The following is a 22539-nucleotide window of genomic DNA, read 5'->3' as shown; positions in this document are numbered from 1 at the left end:
AACTGAACTTTGCAGCAAAACTAACCTTACAATTAAAGTGAACCTGAACTCAGAAATTTCATTTTACATAAAAGAGTAGACAACCCTTTTATGTAAGGTAAAAATTCTGTGTTTTTTTTTTAAGTGCAACACCCTTTTTTTAAAAAAAATAAAAAAATGAATGGGAGCACAGATACCTACGTCACGCATCCGGGGAGGCTCTTGGGTGCTCCTTCTGCGCATGCCCGAGCATCTGCGGCATGTACAGAAGCAGCCTTTTCGTTAGAGGAGAAAAATTTGCCAATCTCATGCATGCACAGTGAGATCAGCAAGTTTTTTTCCCCAACCTAGGTCACCTGATCTCGCGCCTAGTCACGTAGGAATAACCTGGAAGAAGAGGAGCAGATGGCGGCGCCCAGCGCGCTGGCTCGGGGACAGATGCCAAGACGATGTGGGACCTGATGGAGACCTCCGGACTGATCAACTGTGCTGCTGGATTGAAGGTAAGTTTTGTTTTATGCATTTTTGAGTTTAGCTCCTCTTTAACAACAAGAAACAACTAAAGAAAGTTACCTACACATTCTCTAATTTTTTACCTTCCCTCTGGTTCGCCGGCAGTGGCATTTTCTTCCGGTCCTATTCTGGGTTTGGGATCTTTGACAGTCGCGTTTCACCAGGCTGGAAGGACGTAACCCCTGGGCATGTGTTCAGTTCATTCATTCCTGACAACCAGCCATGATGGGATTGTACACCAAACTACCCATGTGCCATGCAGTGTATACATTCAAGCTTGGCACGTGAGCTTGTTTTATTGTAGAAGAACTATATACACGTCCCTTCTGCAATAAAAAACCCCAAACCATTATTATACTACTTTAAGGAGAGCCCCAGTCCTACACCCAATGCACCCCCAGAATGAAGAAGCATTGTTCTAGGCTGGTGATGGATACACCATGCAAACATATGATGAGGAATTCCCCCTTCCCACCACGAGGTGGCGCCCTGGTACCTGAGAGCAGACATCCCCATACCCTCAGAGCCGGGCCTGCATCACTTACCACCCAGGTGAGTGCTCCGCTTCCTCCTCCGGCTCCTCCTCCTCCTCCTCCGCTGGATTTAGACATCTTCCTCCCGGCAGACAATTGCAGTAAACGCGAATATTTATAAATACGGGGGAGCAGAGAGGCTCCTATTGTGCAGGCGGCCCCTCCCCCGGTGCTATGTATGAGGGGCCTTGCTTTCTCCTCTTCTGTGTGCACAGCCCGCGGCCTTTGCTTGCACCGGGCTCCGTAGGACGGTATAAAAACAGTCTAATAAATTAGGGGTAAAAGAAGCGGCGGGGCCGTGCTAGAGCCCCCCGGTATTGTGCGGCTGGCGGGGGCTCGTTTTGCGGAGGGGTCGCATGAATGATGCACGTTCCGTATTTACAGGCTCGGTGTGCGGAGATGACCCCCCGGTTCCCCCTCCTCTTCCTCCCGCAGACAATACACAACGCCGCTTCCGCTCTCCGCAGTTACACACGGGGGCCCGGGAACATAGTGCCGCCAATGGCGTGAGGCCGAATGCCTGACGTAATGGCCGCGATGGGCGGGGCGAATGATAGACTGTAAAGGAGGGGGCGGGGATTGAGTTGTGACGTCACGGCAGGGTAGCGGAGTGCAATGGAATTGTGACAAGTGCTGGAACGGAGCGGGACAATGGAGGGCAGAATGCGGGCACCACGGCAAGCGGGGGCAGCCCCTCCCCCGGGCACCACGGCAAGCGGGGGGAGCCCCTCCCCCGGGCACCACGGCAAGCGGGGGGAGCCCCTCCCCCGGGCACATCATCAGCCCATTACAGGCTCTGATCTCTCCATCTGCTAAATTATGAATGAAATAATCTTTACATGGATTGTATAAAAATCGGATCATGCTGGAAGATTTCCATCGCTGTGGACTGTATAGCCAGCAACACATCATACACTATACTGCAATATTTCCACCAACTACATAAAAAAACTCAAATTAGTTCAAAATCAATACACTTTATGTTGTTATGGACATTTCCATTGAATGGTAAATCATAGGCTAGCCAAACACTGCTAGATGGGTGCAGGGTAAAGATCTCTGTCTGTTCCTTTCCCACCTTGCTCTTATCCACCAGCCAATCCTGGGAGATCACATAAATCAGGAATGTCCATGCTTTGGCCAATCATTATGCAGCTCCCTAACAACTGCTGGCTGCTCAGTTTAAACCGCAATCTCATTGGCTAGCAGCCCTTCCAGCGCAACTCCTGCTGCATGTCAATGGAACAAAGAACTGGCATTCCTGGCAATTCAATTCATGTATTAATCAAATTATGGTCCAGAATATCCTCATTTTAAAATTTTTAATATCCTCGGTCTAATTTATGGCTGCCCTAATTCAGATCAGCAGATGGTACGTAAAATACTTGTAGGCAATCACAGGGATAAAATGAAATTTTGTTTTGAAAATTATATTCACATTAGAATTAGCCTAGAATTACATTAGCCTAGAATTAGGTTAATAATAAAGGATACAATCTTATTGTATTTTACACCGTCATGTGTACAGGTTTAGTTCCACTTTAAATCCGTCCTATTTATCTGACTGGGCTTCTAAATGCACCAAAATAGGCGCATGCAATAAATTTAGCAAGATGACGGGCTACAACACACATTGGTGCATAATGAATCCCTATTACAAGTGGAAGCATTGTCTACCCCCATTCCTTTAATTGGCTTAGAAAAGAATTGTAATAGGCACAGAATAAGTCAATGTGAGGGTAAATATTAGGGTATCAATTATCAAAAGTTTAAAAAATCCAACCCCCATTCAGGTTAAAAAAAAAAAGTGAAGACTGATACTACACAGATTTTTCTGCTCACTTCTATCTTTCAATAAGTAATGTATTAAAACAGACTTTTTTATTGTTTCTTAGCTCTAGAAAAGTCTTGGAGTCCTGCATGTGAGGAGGTTATCAGTAGGTCATTGGAGGAGCGGAGAGCAGCTACAGGAGTATTTTTCTATCAGGTCAGAAAGGTAAGTGGGACAAGAACTGTGGAGGGATTTGAGGGCAAAGCATGGGAGCTTGAATATGATTCTAAGGTGAAATGGTTTTTGAGTATTTTTATACTCCAGCAGCACCTGAACTTCGGGTTCCTGTTTCGGTATTTATGACAAATGACACTGCACTGGAGAGGTCTGGGCAAAAAGTGTCTGCTCCGGTCACTGGTTGGACCGCACAATAACTGAAAATGTATTACTTACCGTAATTTTCCTTTCCCGATTTAATAAAGCTCTCCAAGGCTGGAGAGGATACACTTTCATAAGTGAAGCTGTGTGATCCAGCAAACCTGGAATGGATTTCTTTAAAGTTGTTTGCCATTTGTTAGCAAATGTTTTCCAATCCTGGACCAGATTCATTACAGGTTTGCTGGATCACCCAGATTCACTGATGAAAGTGTATCCTCTCCAGCCTTGGAGAGCTTTATTAAATCAGGCTCAATGATTCATTACTGTTTGAACTGGCAGCCTTATCTGCGGTTAGTTTTGGTTAAAAAAAAAAAAAAAAGGTCCGTCTACTGGTGTATGAGCAGGAGACTAGGTCAACGCCTTACAAAAGTTGTCCAACAACACTAGAATAGCCACGCAATAGCATGTGCAGGAAAAGGACATGCTCCAAATCACACATGATTTTAGTCTGGTTATTGGACATAACTGGGAATAAAAGTACATTTTGATAATGTATACCTGGAATAGACTGCCAGTGCTTAGTGAACACACTGCCTGGCTATGCTTACCCCTGCACAGCATTGGAACATAGTAATTATCCAATCCACAGAACAAAGATGATATTTCAGTGCACAGGGTACTCATGCCCGAGTCTCTACCATCATATTGCAGCCATCTAAACAAGAGCTTCAATGTAGACAACCTAAACAAGAGGTTTGAACTTACGATTGTCTAATCGACACCTTTTACACACAAAACCACAAGATTGCCCAGTGAGCCACATCAATTTGTAAAGGTGTTTCCTCACATGGCTTAATTTATTCCACCAGCTGAATCAACTTTTGATTTCTGGCATTTAGCATAGAGAGACATTGTCAATTGTCGGCACTGCAGACACACATTATGCTGAACAATGGCTCCTTAGTACAGAGCAGGAACATCATTCAGGTCCTCCACCAGGTGTGAGATTTGCAGCAAACATAGAACCTGTCTGCAATACAAGACACACCTGAGCACATGCTATTGTATATCTGCACACAGTACTCCTGTAGCAAGTCTGCTCCTTTAAGGAAAAAGTATTTATTCACATATTGTCCCTATGGCTCCACATACAAGAATCCTATGGCATACATAAAAGTTATAGAGCTTTTATTGAAGGGTCTCACCGGTATACCTATAAGGCAGATTCCAGGATTCACAACATAATCCAAACATATAGAGAGATCACCAGACCTCCGAGCCACAGATGGAAGATTTGTTGCTTAAATTTATCAAGCGCTATGCAATGTCCTGAGGGACCAGCAGCAAGCCTCCCCTTCAAGGTGATCTTTAGCAATCATACAGGGGGACTTCACATGGACAGCCAAATATTTACTCCAGCCAGGTAGGTGGCTACACCAGCACTGAGAGTACAAAGGGGGGGGGGGGGGTAGAAGGAAGACTTGGTGTATGGACTTCCTTGAATTTATCTGGTTAGGTCCTGAGAGTGGGTGTGGAAAGGGATTAACCCATCATATGCTGTCAAGGAACGGCCAGGGAAAAGCTTTTGCCCAGATCTCAATTTCTTTTCCAGCATAATTAAGTCCCAGAGAAAGGGACCATTTGGAACCCCCAAAATGTGTTGGTTGTTGTTACATAAAACTTTATCTGAATTGTCAATCATACTTTGATGGTCTCCTTTTCTACTAATGTTGAGAAATTACCCCAAGGGCAGTGTTAGGGCTCATTGTGCCCTAAAAGAAGCTTCTACGTCAGCGTGGAATTCTCCATTCAACGTCAGAGTCCAGCACTCCATCACTCCTGGTCTTCAAGCAAAAAACCCTGTTTTTCACACTACATTGGTTACAGGTAAACTTCTAAATATTTAAATAATAATGACCACAAACCAATATAAGTGGAATTGTTTTCAAGATCTCTGAATACACAAATGAATTCTGGGACCAATCCAGGGAATTAGAATCTTGTGTTTTCAATCCAGTACCTAGAAAAGGATGAGGGCTCTGGATTTTATGAAATAATATTATGGACTGTGAAGGCGATTGAGGTCAGCTTAGTTGGGGTGCACCTTGTTAACGACCTCCAGTAAAGCAATGCTAATGAGGAGACCACTGGACAAAGCACAATTTTCTCATTTAATACTGCTAATCTAGAGCAGCCTTTTTTAACCTTTATAACATAGGGGAACCCTTGAAATAACATTCAGGCTTTCAGGGAACCCCCGCTATATTGACTATACCCACAGCTATCAGTACATAGGCATGGTGGTCAGTGGGAAGAATGCCAGCTCTACAAATAGCCAAAGTGATCATTGGTGTCACCTAAACTGACCCAAGAGGCATAGACTGCTCATTCCTAAAGGAACCCCCACCAACCTCATCTAAAAAAAGACCTAATACAATCTTAAACGTTAGTTCAACCCTAAAGTATGAGAATAAAATCTTAGTTTGTAATGCCATTGCCTTGTCATTGGTATGAGGTTAATAAAAACCTTAGTATTGTGTTTTTCATTCCTTTTCTCTTAGTTGCACATATACAGAAAACTTGAAAATGTCCACAGTACATGCAATCTTCGGGCTAATTTCACCTACTCACAATGGAATTTTTCACCAAAAACTTGTTACAATGTTAAAATTATGACCCCCTAGAAGCTTTGACTCATGTTGCCTTAGGGTAGCTGGTAGAGAAGGATGTAATGAATATGGGCATTTTACAATGGTAGATCTAAGCTCCGTCTCTCTTTTGTAAAATCCAGCAATGTAAATTTTTTTTCTTTACAGATTTGATCTACAGTACATCTACAGCAGGGGTGTCAAACTCAAATACACAGTGGGCCAAAATTAAAAACTTAGACACAAGCCAAACTTGAAGTTTATTGAAAAAATTGAGGACGTTTTTCCTTCTCATTAGATATAAAACCTTTTCATATGGAAACAAAGAGGTTTTGCTTAACATTCAATCTGGAACAAGCTTATAATAGAGAAATAGCACCGCTACTACAATTTCCTGAGTCAATAAAACAGTCCTATGCGGGGCTTAATGTTATGAGTGGCTGGAACTCCCTCTTCACTGAAATAGCACCTCTACTACAATTTCCTGAGTCAATAAAACAGTCCAATGCGGGGCTTAATGTTATGAGTGGCTGGAACTCCCTCTTCACTGAAATAGCACCGCTACTACAATTCCCTGCGTCTATAAAACAGTCCAATGCCGGGCCACACATAGGCAGAGAGCCCGCTGGTCTATGGATGTGAGTGATGCCAGGAACTGTAGTAGCGGCACTATTTCAATGCAGCCGCAGGCAAGCTGTAATTATTACTTAGAATTCCTTTGGGGGACCAAATTTGGCCCTCAGGCCAGAGTTTAACACCCCTGATCCACAGTATTACAAAAAATATTCAAATTAATCTAAATTCATCAAAAATATGGAGGATGAGGAGACAGGAAGAGGACATTTAATAAAGGAAAGTTGTGTTTAAAGGTTAAACTATAATGAGAAATTCCGGTTTGTAGAAATATAGACATTTATTTAAATATACAAGACAGAACTATGTGCATTTCTATTCCATTTATTATTGCAGTCCTCTAATTCCAGACCTAAATTATGGCTCTGAAACACAGTTTAATGACAGTAAGTTTGTGTGTGACATCATCTTTATTTACAAATTCATTCTAAAGCAATAATTACTTTGTACATTAAAAACTTAAAAACCTCAAACAAAAATTTCTGATCAGGCAACTTGTTTCTTTCCAGCACTTCAGGTATGCCTCACCAACAACTGAAATCTGAAGTTTGCAAACAGCTGGAGAGAAACAACTTGGCAAACACAGAGGGGATAAAGATGAAAATGTAATAAAAACTCACAATGTAATCCTTCAACTAGCCATATGTGAAACGCCTAAAGTTTGATCTATATTCAATTAGATTGACTTGACTTGTCAACCATTAACCTAAAATCAGCCAATCACTCTGTATTGATAATTAATTGATTTTGGTAGATTGAAAAAAAATAATAATCAGATTTAATTCAGTGTTCTCAAATTTTTTCAGCTGGGTGGGGAGACACTAGGCGGATGGTCAAAAAATGGGGCAGGACAACATATGACAAATTTAGTGTTCCAGTTGTTGCCATATGAATTCAATAACCCCTATACTTGTATCGGCTTTCTACCTCCCCTCAATCCTTCCTTCCATCTTTCAAGATGCCACTCTTTTAGTATGTCCTATTTTTCATCATCTCTGTATTATACCTCAATTGTCCAGTGCCCCCATATTGTGACTCAACATTTCAGTAAACACCCAAAAACAGCCGGGTGGTTACTGAAATGACCCAGGTGGTGCACCCAGCTAAAAGGTGCTGGGGAGAACACTGTCAACTTATTGTAACAGGAAAACTGACCAATGTATGGCTAAAATAAGACCACGACAATCAGCAGAACATATATAAACAGATTTTCTACCTAAAAACAAAACAGTCAAACCATATCCAGAAAGTTAATATTTTGTGTAAAATAAATTTGCCAGATTTGTCTTAAAATGAATCTTGCAGTAAAGTGCAAGGTCCCCTTACACAGTGTGGTTCCCTTAGAAAAGGTGGTGGGGCCTTTTCCTTAAAGTAGGCTACCCCTTCCCCCCTGTATTTGTCTCTTTTGGTTTGGCCTTTTCCTCCCACATTCACCAGATAAGCTGTGTTTTTTTAAGTTATTTTGATACTTCCTTGTATGTGTCTTAGCTCTTTAACATTTTCAATTTATTTCATACATTGTTTATTCAGTCCTATCTGGCTTAATGCCATATTTACCTTGTAATTCCAATACAAATTTATTTTGAGAAGAAAGAAAAAAAAACGAAAAGGTGATGGGGCAAACAATAAAACTCAATCTCAATAACACAACTGCATGACAGCAAAACATTAAAAAAACTTTAAATTAAAACATATTTTTCAATAAAGCCTGGCTCTATTCTGCTCAAGTAGATTCAAGGTGCAGTACAATGGTAAGTAGTGTCAGAGTTTAACCCGGAGCGATTAGGTGGGTAAGACACATTATAGAAAAAGGGACATCATCTGCCCCTTTCTGCAATAATGACCTCCCTGATCAGGCATTTTAGCTTCACTTTAATAGAGTTTAGTTTGTCAACTTAGCAAAGGGAACTATCACTTTGCAAGGGAAGTTTCAGATTAGCCAATGTGATAAAAATAACTCTGCAATGAATATCCAATCACATGCAAGGAAATGTTAAAATGCTTTTACATGATTAGGTGGTCACTTTATTGACTTGCAAGGTGAAGGTTCACTTTGTAAAGTAAACATCCTAAATCAACCCCAGTTTTTTACAGGAGAGTTCATTTGGACTTCTTTGGAAACCTGTATTGAACATCTACTAAAATTGATAGTACCCTGGCTGTTTCTGCATCCATGAACATGGGACAAGTAGTGGATCAAAAAGAAGCAAGGATCAGAAACAGCAGTACTCTACGCCATACATTGCCACAAAGTGCAATAAGCAGCTTTCTAATGTGGCTTGAAGCAATCAGTGGTATTCAAGATGAAGTTAAAAAAATGAAGAATCTCATTATTTGCAATGTACAACATAGGTCCTTCCCAAACAAGAGGCCAAATGGATTAAATGTATAAAAACTAGATTACCAACAGTGGAGGTTTTGCCTGTTACAACCAATTAGATGCCACTTGCAAATTTTTACACTGCACTGCAAGAATGACAGCTGGTATTGAACTGGTTGCAAACTAGACATAATGTTCCACTTTCATAAATTAAGCTACAATCTGTAGAAAATGACCACAGAGCAAACTCAAAAGACAATCTGATGATAAAAACAGACATTTTAAAACATGTCGGTGTAATAGTACATTATTATATGTGGTTCTTGGGGAAAGTAACTTTGGAAATTTAATTTGCATATGTTGCACCTAAAAAAAACTCAAACAGAACAACTTGCATATTTTAAATTTCAGAAAGTATTTCCTCATGGCTACCAGTAAACCCGCCCCTTAATGTTAAAAAAAAAAATAAAACTTCATTAAAATCTCTAAATGTCTTTAAAAGTCACAATAATTTGCATTGTGTTTTCTTTGTCATTCAGGCTCTCCCGAAACAGCTGTGTATGTTGCCATGCAGAATTCCCTTCTCCGCCATATAATTCAGCTTCCAGTACAACTTCTGATGCATTTAAAAACTCTGGGTATGAACAGAGGTTCTTATCTGAAAAAGAAAATATGACACAGGTAAATGAAATGCTAAAGTATAATCCAAGCATTCTATAGACTAAAATGATTCAGTGTTTAAATCACTCATCTTATGTGACTCTTTAAAGTGCAGTTTCTGTGCGTGAATAAATTAATTCAAAGTCTCCTGTCAATGTTATCAATTTAAAAAAACAAACGAAAATGTCCATATTCAACATACCCCAAAGTTAAAGAATTATCTCAGTGCTCCACCAGGTAAAGTCTGATTGATTTAAGCTCCCCAAGACTTAAATGATCTAGCAAACCTTGATATGGCTATATTTGGCAAATGTTTGCAAACCTTGACCAAATCCATTCCAGGTTTGATAGATTACCCAGGGTCACACATTAAAGTCTATCTTCTCCAGTCTTTGTAGGTTTTAATAAATCAGGGCCAATGTGTTTTGTCAAAGGACTTTCATATTCCCATTTTGCTCTTTACACTCCTAATTGTTTCTCTTCATTGTTCTCATGTTTTGCTATACCCTAATATACCCACTAGATGTCCTCATTGTGCATTTCCCCTATGATGCAATTCCTGTTCGTACCTAATTGAACTTCCTCCTTTTAAACTAACGCACACTATGCCATACCTTTTAAATACCACTAGATGTCACTAGTGTAAATTTCCCTAATATAGGTTGCCCTACATTATTATTAATAATAAACAGGATTTATATAGCACCAACATGTTACGCAGCGCTGTACATTAAATAGGGATATATATTCTTTCTTAATTTTTACAAAAAAAAAAAACATACAAAGGTTTCATTTTATCTATTTAGACTTTTTATCTTCATTAACCTGTTAATTTTTAAGATTTCCCCATTAAGGCTCATTCATTTGAAAGCAAGCAAATTATATCCTTGCCACGATCTTCTGGTGGGACACTATACAATGTCAAATGATGCTATGAGGTGTTCACCTAATCTCAGATGTTATTGTCTCATTGTGTGATGTGTGTATATATATATATATATATATATATATATATATATATATATATATATATATATACGCCGGGTACCAGTACTTACCTGCAGCGCCCGGTGTCCTCGCGAGTCCCCTCTCTGGTCTGGCGTCCCTGCGAGTCCTCCTGTGCCTCCTTCTGTCTTCCTGCTTTTCAGCTTACACGAGTCCTCCTGGGCAGGCTCGCATTGCTTCACAGCAGTGTAAAGCTGACTCGTGTAAGCTGAAAAGCAGGACGTGAGCCTGGATTGGCTCTCCAGTGGAGAGCCTGGATTGGCTCTCCAGTGGAGAGCCTGGATTGGCTCTTCACTGGAACACGCCCATTCATTAAAGGAACGTGCCCATTCATTACTTAGAACTAGTAGTGTACAGTTCTTTCTGCCTCTCAGTTCTCACACAATAGTGAGATCTGACAGGCAGAAGGAACAGTACAATACTGGGCATATAACACGACCCCCAAATGATTGGTTAGAGTGGGGGGGGGTCTTATACGCCCAGTCGCCTTATACACCGGAAAATACGGTATATATATATATATATATATATATATATATATATATATATATATATGAAAAAGCATGACAAGCGTATTGATAGAGATGAAGCTTACCAGGATTAACATCCACTTGTGTTTCTGTAGAATAGAGCTTCCAGTTTACAGTGCCACTATGGAAAGTCTGGCTACTTGTTCGGACACTTATACTCTCCACTTTTAGTCCAACTGATGCACATTCAACCTTCCAACCGATTTTTGCTGATTGAGCACCTTCCCTGCGAGCTAAATATACCTGCAAAAACAAATTATAAATAGTAACTTCTTTGTAAAGACCAAACATTCTTTAACAGACAATATTCTTTACTATGTAGCTCCACACAATCTTTCCAGCCTGAGCAGCTTGGTTTAGTGAAGTAAGAATATATTAAATAAAATGGTAACAAAAGCATAAACTTTATCCCATTTCCACCACCAATCTGTACCTTATACACATTACCAACCTGCACTATGCCCAATGACATTATGTTATTGTACATCAAGTCTTTAATAGAAACCAGCCTACACTTCGTGCATTTTCTAGCTGTCTTACTCGTCAGTACCCAACAGCTGGGTCCTCACCAACAATCAAAAACTAATCAGACTGGTTTCTAGAGATATGATCACCATGGCAGCTATAATCTCAAAGTTATCAACCCTTTAGAATAAAGTACACATCTCTCTCTTTGGGTCAGTGTTCTGTAGTCTCTTACAAAGGGTTCCATAGTCCATTAGCATAACATTGAATAAGATTTCTGTGCAGCAGGGGCTGTGCTGTCCGCTTACTGCAGGATGTTAGAATATTTTTTATGTATGTGCAGTGTTTTTTAATTATGCACTGTAATTCTGACACTATATTTACAAACATTTATAGGCAGATTAACATAACATGAGCTTTTTGTGCATTGTAGATTTTCCATAAAGTACATTCCAAAAGCCTTTTTTTTTACCCCAAATCCCTGACCTACTATGATATAGGAGAGGTGTTTTGCCATTCTCTGAAGAAATACTCAAGTTCTGCTTGGTGCCCAAACACTTACAATTACAGTTGTTAAATATCTTGTAGTTTTTAATGTCTCACATACTTATTGTTATAAAATAACCTTGACAGCTCTGGTGAAAATACACCAGTGTGTGAAAAAGCCCCCTCAAAGTTAACCAATTTCAGGGGCATATTTGGACAACTAGGATACATTTTCCTGACCAGTTGTTTTGTTTCCTGGAGATAGGGTCCCACCTTGGGGGTATCTGCTCCCTTAATAATTACAAATACCCAGACATGTAAATAAGCACATTTCCACCACAGTTCTCCTGAATGTAATGCTTCAGACATGAGAATTGTCATTGTATGTGGGTATATTTTATATCTATTAGATGCACAGGCCAGAATAACTACCTTGAATACATGTTTATAGTGTAACAATTGTCTAAAACCACAAAGAAATTTTGTATTGTATGCATGAAACACTTACCATTTTCCAGTCATTTTCTACTTTTCTGTGCATGGACTCATTTATCCAGGCTCCATTTTCCCAGCCAGAAATCACTTCATTGCTATTTGAGACTCGTGTGTACTGATCATGTACAATATTGTACTGCAGATGGAAACATTTAGCAGCTTTTTCTTTTTCAGTGGGAACAAATACCACACTCTTGGCCTAGTAACAAGACAAGGAAATCATAGGATTTATCTTTTACAAACTGCAAAAAACATCCAGCTGAATTTTGAATATATTCAAAAGATATCATCCTGATATGATTCTATTACACACCTTATGCTGCAGCATCTGTAAACCACTTCCCTTATGTTTATACTTGCTTATGCACAGCATAAATCTATTATTATTATATTATAACAAGATTTTAAAACTGATATCTAGACTTGATTGATGCTGACTCTAGCTACACTAGGGCGATTCCATGCAAAGCTTATATATGCCTTGATCTGAAAGTGTCATCAGTAAATCAAACATTCATTGTTCAGCCTAAACTATTTAAAAGATATGTGCTCTAGATGATTGGGTTTCCTCCTTTCCCAAAAAAATGCAATTAGGTTAATCAACTTCCCCTCAAAAATTGTCCTTAAACTATGTTAATGACATATGACTATGGTAGGGACAGTGGTGAAAGTGATGGATTCTGGATTCAAAAAGCAAATGAAAAATGGAATAGAAAAACTTCATAGTTGGAGAAATAAAATCCTTTAAAAAACCCAAAAGCAAACATGTAAAGTAGCAATAACAAAATCATACTACACAGAGGCACTGAAAAGCTCATTTAATGCCTGTCAACAATATGCAAATGTTTGAAAATGCCTGGAAAGAGGTTTACTTTAGGTTTAACTTTAAAAAACATTTTGTCCTGATCAGGGGTTGAATCTCTCTATTTTTCCAGGACTGTGATTTAGTTTGGCTGGCCATAAACAGCTTAATTCTTTTCTATACTTTGGTGTGGAAAGAGAGCCAAGAATGGCACATACTCTTCTCTTTAAACTAAGAAATGACAGTGGGTGAGTCATATAAAATGATAGCAATCCAGTGGTATTAGGAAGAGTGTAACTACTTCCATCATTTCTCATCTGTATTTATAAGGCCAGAGTACAATTTGTCAAAAAAGATTGGATGAAAGGGAAAAAAAAAGACAGGTACCTGCACACCGACTTCTCCTCGTGCCACCCTCCAGGCTACAGACCCTGAAATTCTACCACCAAGCTCCCCAGGTTTTGGTGTCTTCGGAGACATAAATTCTACAATCTCCACTATCAGTCTCCCAAGGAGCTCTTTCTTCCTGTGTTCTGATAGTGACTGCTGCCTCTGAAAATTTAACACAAGTTCAATATAAGTTATTACAATAAGTTAATACATCTTGAAATCAATTTATTATAAAGAGTCTGTACCATTAGCTTTGTAACAATTAAATGTCATTCTGGTCTGAAAAATTACCATAGCTTCAGTCTATTTAGGAAAATAACCTAACACAGTATAAACATTTATGACTTTAAAATCTTTTTGGCCTCTTATGGCGTCCGTAGGTTTACACTAATCTTTTAGTAAAACATTATCTTGCACCCTAACTGCAATGTATTATACTGGGTGGACACAGACCCGCCTGTGCTTCCTGTTTCAGTGACTATACAACAAGTAAGTAAAATCATTCCAATGTGGCCACAGTAAGCAATAAAATAAAAAGTAAGCAAATGATAACAGGGTTATAAAATACCTTTATAGATTTCATGTATGTTGAGGTCATATAATAGTAAATAGGTCATTTTTTGATGGTATGTCTGTTTCCTAAGCTCTGTGTTGTTCTACTGGGTTAGATCTGACTTCCGGCTGGCTAGTAAACAGAACAGAAATCTGACTGGCTGATAAAAAGTGAATTGTGGTGTCCTAATGACTAATATAGCCAATCAGCAAACCATGACACCTGATTTATAAATCAGTAATCTGCGATGAATGATTTGCCAGCAATATTTACCCAGTTCAGACAGATATAGGAATGCTTTTGGTAAATAACCATGTCATTTTTTTTGTTCCATATTTTACCGTCTTGTTGAGAGCAGAAATTGTTTCCCGCAACCAACTTTCTCGAACCTCCTTCCTCCTCATGATGACTTCTTCATGTTTACAAGAATACCTCCAAGTGACATCAACCACCTGCAAAGATAACAGAGCATGGGTATAAGTCACTTGCATGGTGATTTTTAAGCATGGGTATGAGTTAATTTAGCAAGACAACATCTAAGGAGTGTACAATTCTTTATCACATACAGTACAATTTACATTTCTTCAGTGGATAAAGGGTTACCATGGCTAAACTTGGATTTTATATAGGAGTGCTGCATGTGTTCTGGTTTGCAGAAAACCCCAAATCATACTTGTAAGGTATTTGTTATCTAATTAATTATTTGTGCAAAGCAAACCTCTGGCAATGTACTTCCATATCATTCAACAAAAATTGACAGGACACACTGGAGACCCACTCTGCTATTAGAGAATGTTAGAGTGAGAGGGCCTGATTTAATAAAGCTCTCCAAGGCTGGAGAGGATACACTTTCATCAATGAAGCTGGATGATTCAGCAAATCTGGAATGGGTTTCCTAAAAATCAAGTTTGCTAGATCATCCAGCTTCACTGATGAAAGTGTATCCTCTCAAGCCTTGGAGAGCTTTATTAAATCAGGCCCAGAGAAAGAGAGGAATGCTAAGAAAATGAAGTCCCAGCAATGCTGCTTGGACTAAGCAAGGATTGATTACTGCTCTTATTGAATGAATAATAACACAGCACTGTAGTCATGTAAAGTCATGTAACTGCAACTTTTGGGGAGATAAAAGAAGGTAAGAAAGAAAAATATTTTAAAGCAAAATTAAAGAAGCACAAATCAGTTTGACAAAAGGTCTATGTCTTGATTTACGCATAGATAATATTGACATCTACAGGTATATTAGGCAGGATCAGCTACTACCACAAGATCATATTTCCTCACAGAACAAGTTAACTGTTTGAGTTGGGTTTCAATACTGCTCGCAAGCATTATGTGAGTGACAGAGTAATATAGGTTATCTACAAAAATCATCAGGACTGTTGGGGGTCTACCACTCATTAAAATGGCAACAAATACTGCTGTACAAACCTCATCTTTGGAAAATGCAATGATGTAGGACAGCTTCTTTCCCCATCCCACCTCGTACAAGAGGGGCTTGTCACAAGCGTTTTCACATGGGTCACAATGGAGCCATCTATTTTGAGATGAAGAGAAGACCTCAGTCCAGACATGATCTGCAGGGAATGAAAAATATGCACTTACTAGTCTTAAGCCCTTGGGTTTACATTTTTTAATTAATATTGCACAAAACTGGCAACAGTAACAAAATAATAATTATAATAAAAAGGTATGAACACACACAAAATACTGTAAATGTAAATAAGCCTTATATAGGATACACGTAAAACACCAATTAAAAGGGTTTTAAAGAGAATAAAGTACACCATTTATCTGGGACTGCTTAATGGAATGCTTAATGCAGAACTACACTACACTTCTATTTTAAAAATTGTTATCATGCAAATTTATTGCAGCATTTTTTTTATCTAGTTTTGATCTTAAGTCATTGATTGGCCGTGCAGGCTTGTGGGCCCTGGCAGCCACAGGGAAAGCTGGGAAACCTGGCTTCTTACGCTGGGCTACCCATGTGCAACTAGGCAATTTTTGACAGACGGGACAGCAATCAGACAGGTTAGTATCAGGTAAGACGTGGCCTGTCTTTCTGCAATAAAGCCTTTGCAGATTTTGAAAGTGGAACTTGCGTTCAGCTTCAGGCTTACCATACCCACTGTCTGTGTACAAACTTCAGCATTGTGTCTATTGCAAAATGTTAGTTTTTAACTAGTTTACTCAAATAGTATGCTACAAATTCTTTGGAAAAATATGACTTTTTTTTCCTTTATACCATCTATACATGTAAGTAACAATTACAGTACAAATAAATGAAGGGCTCTGAATTACTGACACTTACCTGTAGTGTCCCATACATATCTTGCTTCTAGTCCCATTGCCCTGCAGCAGAGTAAGAAGCAGTTGGCCCACTCTCCACAACGACCCCGCCTGGTCTCCAAGAGCTTCTCTGGGTTATTGTATCTGTAAATTAGATACTGATTAATAGTTGATGAAAAATAGTAACCTACATAGCAGTGTTATTTACAGATCTGAATGTACATTATTATTGGGTCTCTCAGCACAGTATAAGCTTAGCAAAAAAAATTGTTAATTGGGGCTACAGCATAGCTTAAGGGTTCATTTAATGTTCATTATAAGGGTTTAGTGTTGAGATTAAAGTAAAAGCCACACTTTGGAGTCTGATTGGTTAGGGTTGGCTGGGTAAAGAAATGTAAAGGAAAAGGTTTAAAGAGTAACTGTAACTTCGGCTATACAATGTAACCCCACTGCCATCCTTTCCTTTGTGGCTGCCATTAAAAAAAAAAAGTGCCTCCAGGTATTGGGTAATACATGACCTCCTCCCACGACTGCTCTTGTCTAGTGGCCAATGATTTATTAAAGCTCTCCAAGGCTGGAGAGGATACACTTTCATCAGTGAAGCTGGGTGATCTAGCAAACCTGGAATGAAAGTTACTTGCTATGAAAATGTTTTGAATCCTGGACCAGATCCATTACAGGTTTGCTGGATCACCCAGCTTCACTGATGAAAGTGTATCCCACCGGCTTTGGAAAGCTTTATTAAATCAGACCCATTATTACAATAGAGGCTGTAATCTTACTGCTTTCTCTGACACTGTGGCACAGAAAGCAGCATTAGGTTAAGGGATTGAGTGTTAAATATTAAAAATCTTTTTTTTACACTGCACAGGTTGATAACAAAAACCCCAACACTGGACTAGAAAAAAGTGTATATACAAACCGAATAGAGGAGTCAGGGTGACCACTTCTACAAATCAGAAGTGCACATCAGGTGGAAGTATCATGAACAAGCACTATAAATCTCACCTAGGAAACCTGTTGATGTGATTACACTTGTTACAGTAATGGTTTTCCACTCTTGTTGCCCCCCATCGAAGATCATCTGCGGATGGCGTCAGTGACTCTTTAGTCTCTGTCTGTCCATTGCATTGGCTACAGGGGAGGCTATTCACCCATTGAAAGAACTCTTCTTTAAACCAGCGTAACAATTCTAACATGAGGAAATCATCTTCATTGATGGTGGACTCTACAAAGAAATTATTCTTAATTTTACTTTTTGAATTTTTAAAGACCAATATATATATATATATATATATATATATATATATATATATATATATATATATATATATATATATACACACACACACACACACACACAGGGAAAGAAGTATTTGATCCCCTGCTGATTTTGTATGATTGCCCTCTGACAAAGAAATGACCAGTCCATAATTGTAATGGTAAGTTTTTTTGTAGCTGTGAGACAGAATAACAACAAAAGAACCCTCAAAAACCCAGTGCTCAAAAGTCAGAGCTTGATGTGCATTGTAATGAGTGAAATAAGTATATGATCCCCTATCAACCAGCAAGATTTCAGGCTCCCAGGTGTCTTCACTGTATGCAGGTAACGAGCTGAGATTAGGAGCACCCTCTGTAAGGGAGTGCTCCAAATCCAAGCTTGTTACAGTACCTGTATAAAAGACACCTGTCCACAGAGACAATCAATCAATCAGATTCCAAACTAGCTATTATGGTCAGGACCAAAGAGCTGTCTAAGGATGTCAGGGACAAGATTGTAGACCTACACAAGGCTGGGCTGGGCTACAAGACTGTCACCAAGCAGCTTGGTGAGAAGGTGACAACAGTTGGCGTGATAATTTGCAAATGGAAGAAACACAAAATAACTGTCAATCTCCCTCGGTCTGGGGCTCCATGCAAAAGCTCCCCTGGTGGAGTTGCAATAATCATGAAAAAGGTGACGAAGCAGCCCAGAACTACATGGAGGAAACCTGTCAATGATCTCAGGGCAGCTGGGACCATAGTCACCAAGAAAACAATGGGTAACACACTGCGCTGTGAAGGCCTGAAATCTTGCAGAGCCGCAAGGTCCCTCTGCTTAAGACAGCACATGTACAGGCCCGTCTGCAGTTTGCCAATGAACATCTGAATGATCCTGAGGAGAACTGGGTGAAAGATGAGACCAAAATTAAGCTCTTTGGCATTAACTCACTGAGTTTGGAGGAGGAGCAATGCTGCCTATGACCCCCAAAACACAAGTTTTTTGTTGCCAAGGCAACAAAGGAGTGGCTCAAGAAGAAGCACATGAAGGTCCTGGAGTGGCCTAGCCAGTCTCCAGACTGGTTGATAGGGGATCCAATACTTATTTTACTTATTACAGCACATCAAGCTCTGACTTTTGAGCACTGGGTTTTTGAGGGTTCACTTGTTGTTATTCTGTCTCTCGCAGCTACAATGAACCTACCATTAGAATTTTAGACTGGTCATTTGTGAAGGTCAAACGTACAAAATTTTCTTTCCCTCACTAATTATATATATATATATATATATATAAAATTGCACATTCTATATATATATATATATAAATATTACCTGATTCAAGACTTTTGGCTTGAAGCAGTTTTTCCTGTGCTCTTGCTCGCAGTTCTGACACAGGCATTTGATCTCGGGCTTTCTGCTGAAGTTCAGGTTGCTCATAAACAACCACGTGTTGTGAATTTGATTGTATTGTCTGTAAAAATCTCATCTCAGAAGCCTAAAAAAACAAAGAAAGGCCACATTTAGCTACTGCATTCAGACCATTTCCAGACTAAGTAAATTCAAATTTATTTTGAAAACTGTAAAGACCATAAAAAATATTCATCAAGCTGTACAGTCAGTGGATAATGAGCATAATGCATACATTTGCCAGCAAAAACAGGTGTCAAACTGTTGGGGCCCTATTTATAGACCAGGGAATCTGGCATTCCTTCAAACTTTTTATTGGTGGGAATCTTTCAGGTCTATGTGTTTCAATGGCAGTAATTGATCCCCACCAGGAAATGCCAGATTCCCTGTTCTTAAAATACAGCCCTTGGTGTTAGAAAGGGGTCTATATATAATCTGAATTCACTGAAACATTTCCTGGTGGAGAATCAATTATTGCTATTAAAACACACGCACCTGGAAGAATCACCACTCGAGGCTGTTTCAATAGATGTCAGATTCTCTGCTTTTTAAATAGACGCCACTGTTCAGACTCAAGAAAAAGAGATATAAACTAAAACTGTGACATTTGTATACTTAAAGGTATGAGCCTTATCTGCCTATGATGCCATGTAAAATTTAAAAAACTCATTTATGGTCATATTTTTTTCTGCTAAATATTAATTCTCAGTACACAAATATTTTAGTACAGTAGAGCCTTGGTTATCCAGAACTCAGATAACTGAAAAATTCAGATAACTGGCACCCAACAGCTCCGCTTTCTTGATTGCTGCCGCAGCCCTAGCAGAGCTGTGGCATGTGTTCCGCATCCAAGAAAAAATACCACAGCTCTGCTAGGGCTGCGGGAGCAATCAGGAGAGCAGAGCTGTCAGCAGAGATCCACTGATTGCCCTGCTAGATGATTGGCTTAGGAAAGAGAAACCCTGATGACAGCTGAAGCGTCATTAGGGTTTGCCCTTTCTCAGCCATTCAGCACAAGAAGGGAATGGGGACAAGTCTCCCTATTCAAGTCTAGTGCTGAATGGCTGATAAAAGGAAACGTCAGTTAACCAGAAACTACAGGTTCCCTGTGGGTGCCAGATAACCGAGGTTCTACTGTAGTTATTACATCCAACAAATAGCTGTGATCGCCAGCTGCTAGCAGTGTTATAAGGCTGCGGATGATGCTCAAAACAAAACAGCTTTTGTTCTTTACATTTTAAATAGAAAGTTTAACCACAAAGGTTATGGTGATGTGGGCCAATAAAAACGTCCTCCACCAAATATGCAAAGCACATTAGGGCTTTTTGAAAACAAAGTATTTTGTGTCTCACCTTTTTCACAAATCCTAGAAACATGGAGTTTATTCTCAGGATAGTGGGTGGGATTGTGTAAATCATTCCTTTAGGTGCCTAAACAAACTGTACATGTGATAGGACTAGTTTTTAGGACTGACATATTATACAGCTGTTTTAAATTTGCTATCATCATGGCAGACCATGGGAACCAGAAATTCTAGGGGAAACAAATGAACTCATTACCGTGTAGTTGGAAGGAGTCTCTGGGGTGTGCTGGGATCTGCTTGCCGGGCTGGGGTTGGATGGTGGTGGTGTACTTGAAGCAGTTGGTGCAGCCGGTTCTGACCCAGCCATTATTTTGTTCCTCTCTGATGCTATGCAGTCTCTTACTCTGCGGAGTTTCTCAACTGATGCCTTTTTGGGAAACACGAGATGTGTCTCTCCCTGCAAAATCACAAAAGTTACATCAGTTGTTCTTAACAAAACAATCCAAAAATTCTAACCATTGTAAAAGTAGTGTATGGGACAAGAAAATGAATTTCTTTGCCTATAGATCTGCTATCACTAGTTTATTGACAGTGCCACCTACTGCTGAGTTTTTGTAATGTAGCTTGACCACACAGTAGACATGTTCAGAGAGATATGCAGGGGCTGATAAGCTCTTTTGAAAGAGTTTGAGTGGTATGCTTCCCTTCTGGCTTTAGTACTTTATTATCAGTGACCCAGATAAAAGATGTAAACTAGAAAAGTAAGTAGAATACTTCTTCTGACACAAATGTCAACATGACAGCCAGATAACTAGCATTTTAAGGAGAGCTTAACTATACAGGAGCTTTATATCTTAGTCACAACAGGTTTCCAAATTGGAATCTTTGTTTTGGCAGCTACTTGTATGTAATGACAAGGACAGCACAGATGCATGCTGGTTAACTAGCAACAAAGAATCCAGAATCCAACAGTGCAAGAATTATGGATTTCAATGTAACAAACATTGGTGGCACGGGCAGCAGGGCAGGATAACTGCTTGCTACGTTTCGCAACAGTCTTTTATTGTGGATTTTTGGAATCAGCAAATAAGGGTCTGTGCTGGTACTAATCAAGGTAACCATCAGGTCCGTGTCCATGAGCATAGCCATGACTTATGTTTTGGTTTGTGACCACTAAATGGGCGATCCACAAAAGTTTATATAGGAAATTTCAGCAAAACAATGTTTAGACTGCACACCAGTCATCTTTGTGTATCTTGTAACCTGCAACTTTACATTAATATAGAGAACGGTACATTTTCTGTTGTTGTTATTCATATAGGGTTAAAGCAACCTACTGGATGACACCACCTACACCTAGGGGTTCTACATGAACTATGCAAGTTGTGTTCTTTGAACTAGATTCACTTGGAGCAAAGAATCACCTCTTCAAATCCCATTTCAAATAGACATTCAACGGCCCCTGGAACTGGCAAAAGTCTGGTGGAAAATGCTGTGTTCCCGATCCTTATAGATCTGTATTTTTCCTCATTTGGACTCCTGTTGGATAAAGAAAAACAAAATGTAATATAAAAAAATACAGAGAACAACTAAAAGGTGGCAGAACCTATGAGTCATCAAATTAAGTGATCTAAAAATATATTCTTGGATAAAACATTGAACATTTTTTCTGTTTACTGGAAATAAAAAAAAAAAGCAGAAATGAAAGTAAAACAAATGTCACAGCCTGAAATACTGCATATTTCCTTGAGGAATAGGGCCTGATTTATTAACACTCTTCAAGGCTGGATAGGATACTTTCATTATTGAAGCTGGGTGATCCAGCAAACCTTGAATGGATCTGATTCAGATTTCAAAACATTTGCTAGCAAATAGCAAACGACTTTGAAAAAATCCATTCCAGGTTTGTTGGATCCCCCAGCTTCACTGATGAAAGTGTATCCTCTCCAGTCTTGAAGAGCTTTATTAAATCAGGCCCTTTATGTCAACATAGGGTTGTGACTTAAGGTGCGTACACACTTCCAATTTTTATCGTTCCAATCGAACGACGATCGATCGATTGGGCAAAAAATCGTTCGTAAAAAAGTAACCAACGACGCCGACGAACGAGGAAAGTCGC

General features: G+C 39.3%; 2 protein-coding genes and 1 long non-coding RNA gene across 6 annotated transcripts in view; 1 reads left to right on the top strand and 2 right to left on the bottom strand.

Moving 5' to 3' along the window:
• TOP2B (DNA topoisomerase II beta) overlaps nt 1-1565 on the bottom strand; it is a 35039-nt gene extending 33474 nt beyond the window's left edge. For both annotated transcript variants that reach the window (XM_072412394.1, XM_072412395.1), the window contains exon 1: nt 1038-1565. In XM_072412394.1, coding sequence (XP_072268495.1) covers nt 1038-1103 — 66 coding nt within the window. In that variant the 5' untranslated portion in view covers nt 1104-1565. The remainder of the gene's footprint in view (nt 1-1037) is intronic.
• On the top strand, nt 962-14993 carry LOC140331403 (uncharacterized). Of its 3 annotated transcripts, none has more exons than XR_011920927.1 (5): nt 962-1044; nt 2921-3021; nt 4923-5061; nt 6973-7060; nt 9315-9581. It is a non-coding gene; the product is annotated as an uncharacterized lncRNA (long non-coding RNA). The 3 variants fall into 3 exon arrangements; XR_011920926.1 differs by lacking the exon at nt 6973-7060 and adding an exon at nt 14520-14993 and having other exon boundaries at nt 965-1044; nt 9315-9456; XR_011920925.1 differs by lacking the exon at nt 6973-7060 and having other exon boundaries at nt 965-1044.
• Nucleotides 6064-22539, bottom strand: part of NGLY1 (N-glycanase 1) — an 18598-nt gene continuing 2122 nt past the window's right edge. The window contains exons 2-12 of the mRNA XM_072412396.1: nt 21845-21959; nt 20677-20877; nt 19043-19205; nt 17459-17678; nt 16473-16594; nt 15590-15735; nt 14503-14613; nt 13606-13770; nt 12430-12615; nt 11036-11213; nt 6064-9433 (exon numbers count right to left, since the gene is read on the bottom strand). Coding sequence (XP_072268497.1) covers nt 9261-9433; nt 11036-11213; nt 12430-12615; nt 13606-13770; nt 14503-14613; nt 15590-15735; nt 16473-16594; nt 17459-17678; nt 19043-19205; nt 20677-20877; nt 21845-21959 — 1780 coding nt within the window. The 3' untranslated portion in view covers nt 6064-9260. The remainder of the gene's footprint in view (nt 9434-11035; nt 11214-12429; nt 12616-13605; nt 13771-14502; nt 14614-15589; nt 15736-16472; nt 16595-17458; nt 17679-19042; nt 19206-20676; nt 20878-21844; nt 21960-22539) is intronic.

This window comes from Pyxicephalus adspersus, chromosome 5 (genome assembly GCF_032062135.1).
Source record: "Pyxicephalus adspersus chromosome 5, UCB_Pads_2.0, whole genome shotgun sequence".
NCBI lineage: Eukaryota > Metazoa > Chordata > Amphibia > Anura > Pyxicephalidae > Pyxicephalus > Pyxicephalus adspersus.
The sequence above is the reverse complement of the archived record's forward strand: the minus strand, read 5'-3'. Positions and strand labels throughout refer to the sequence as shown.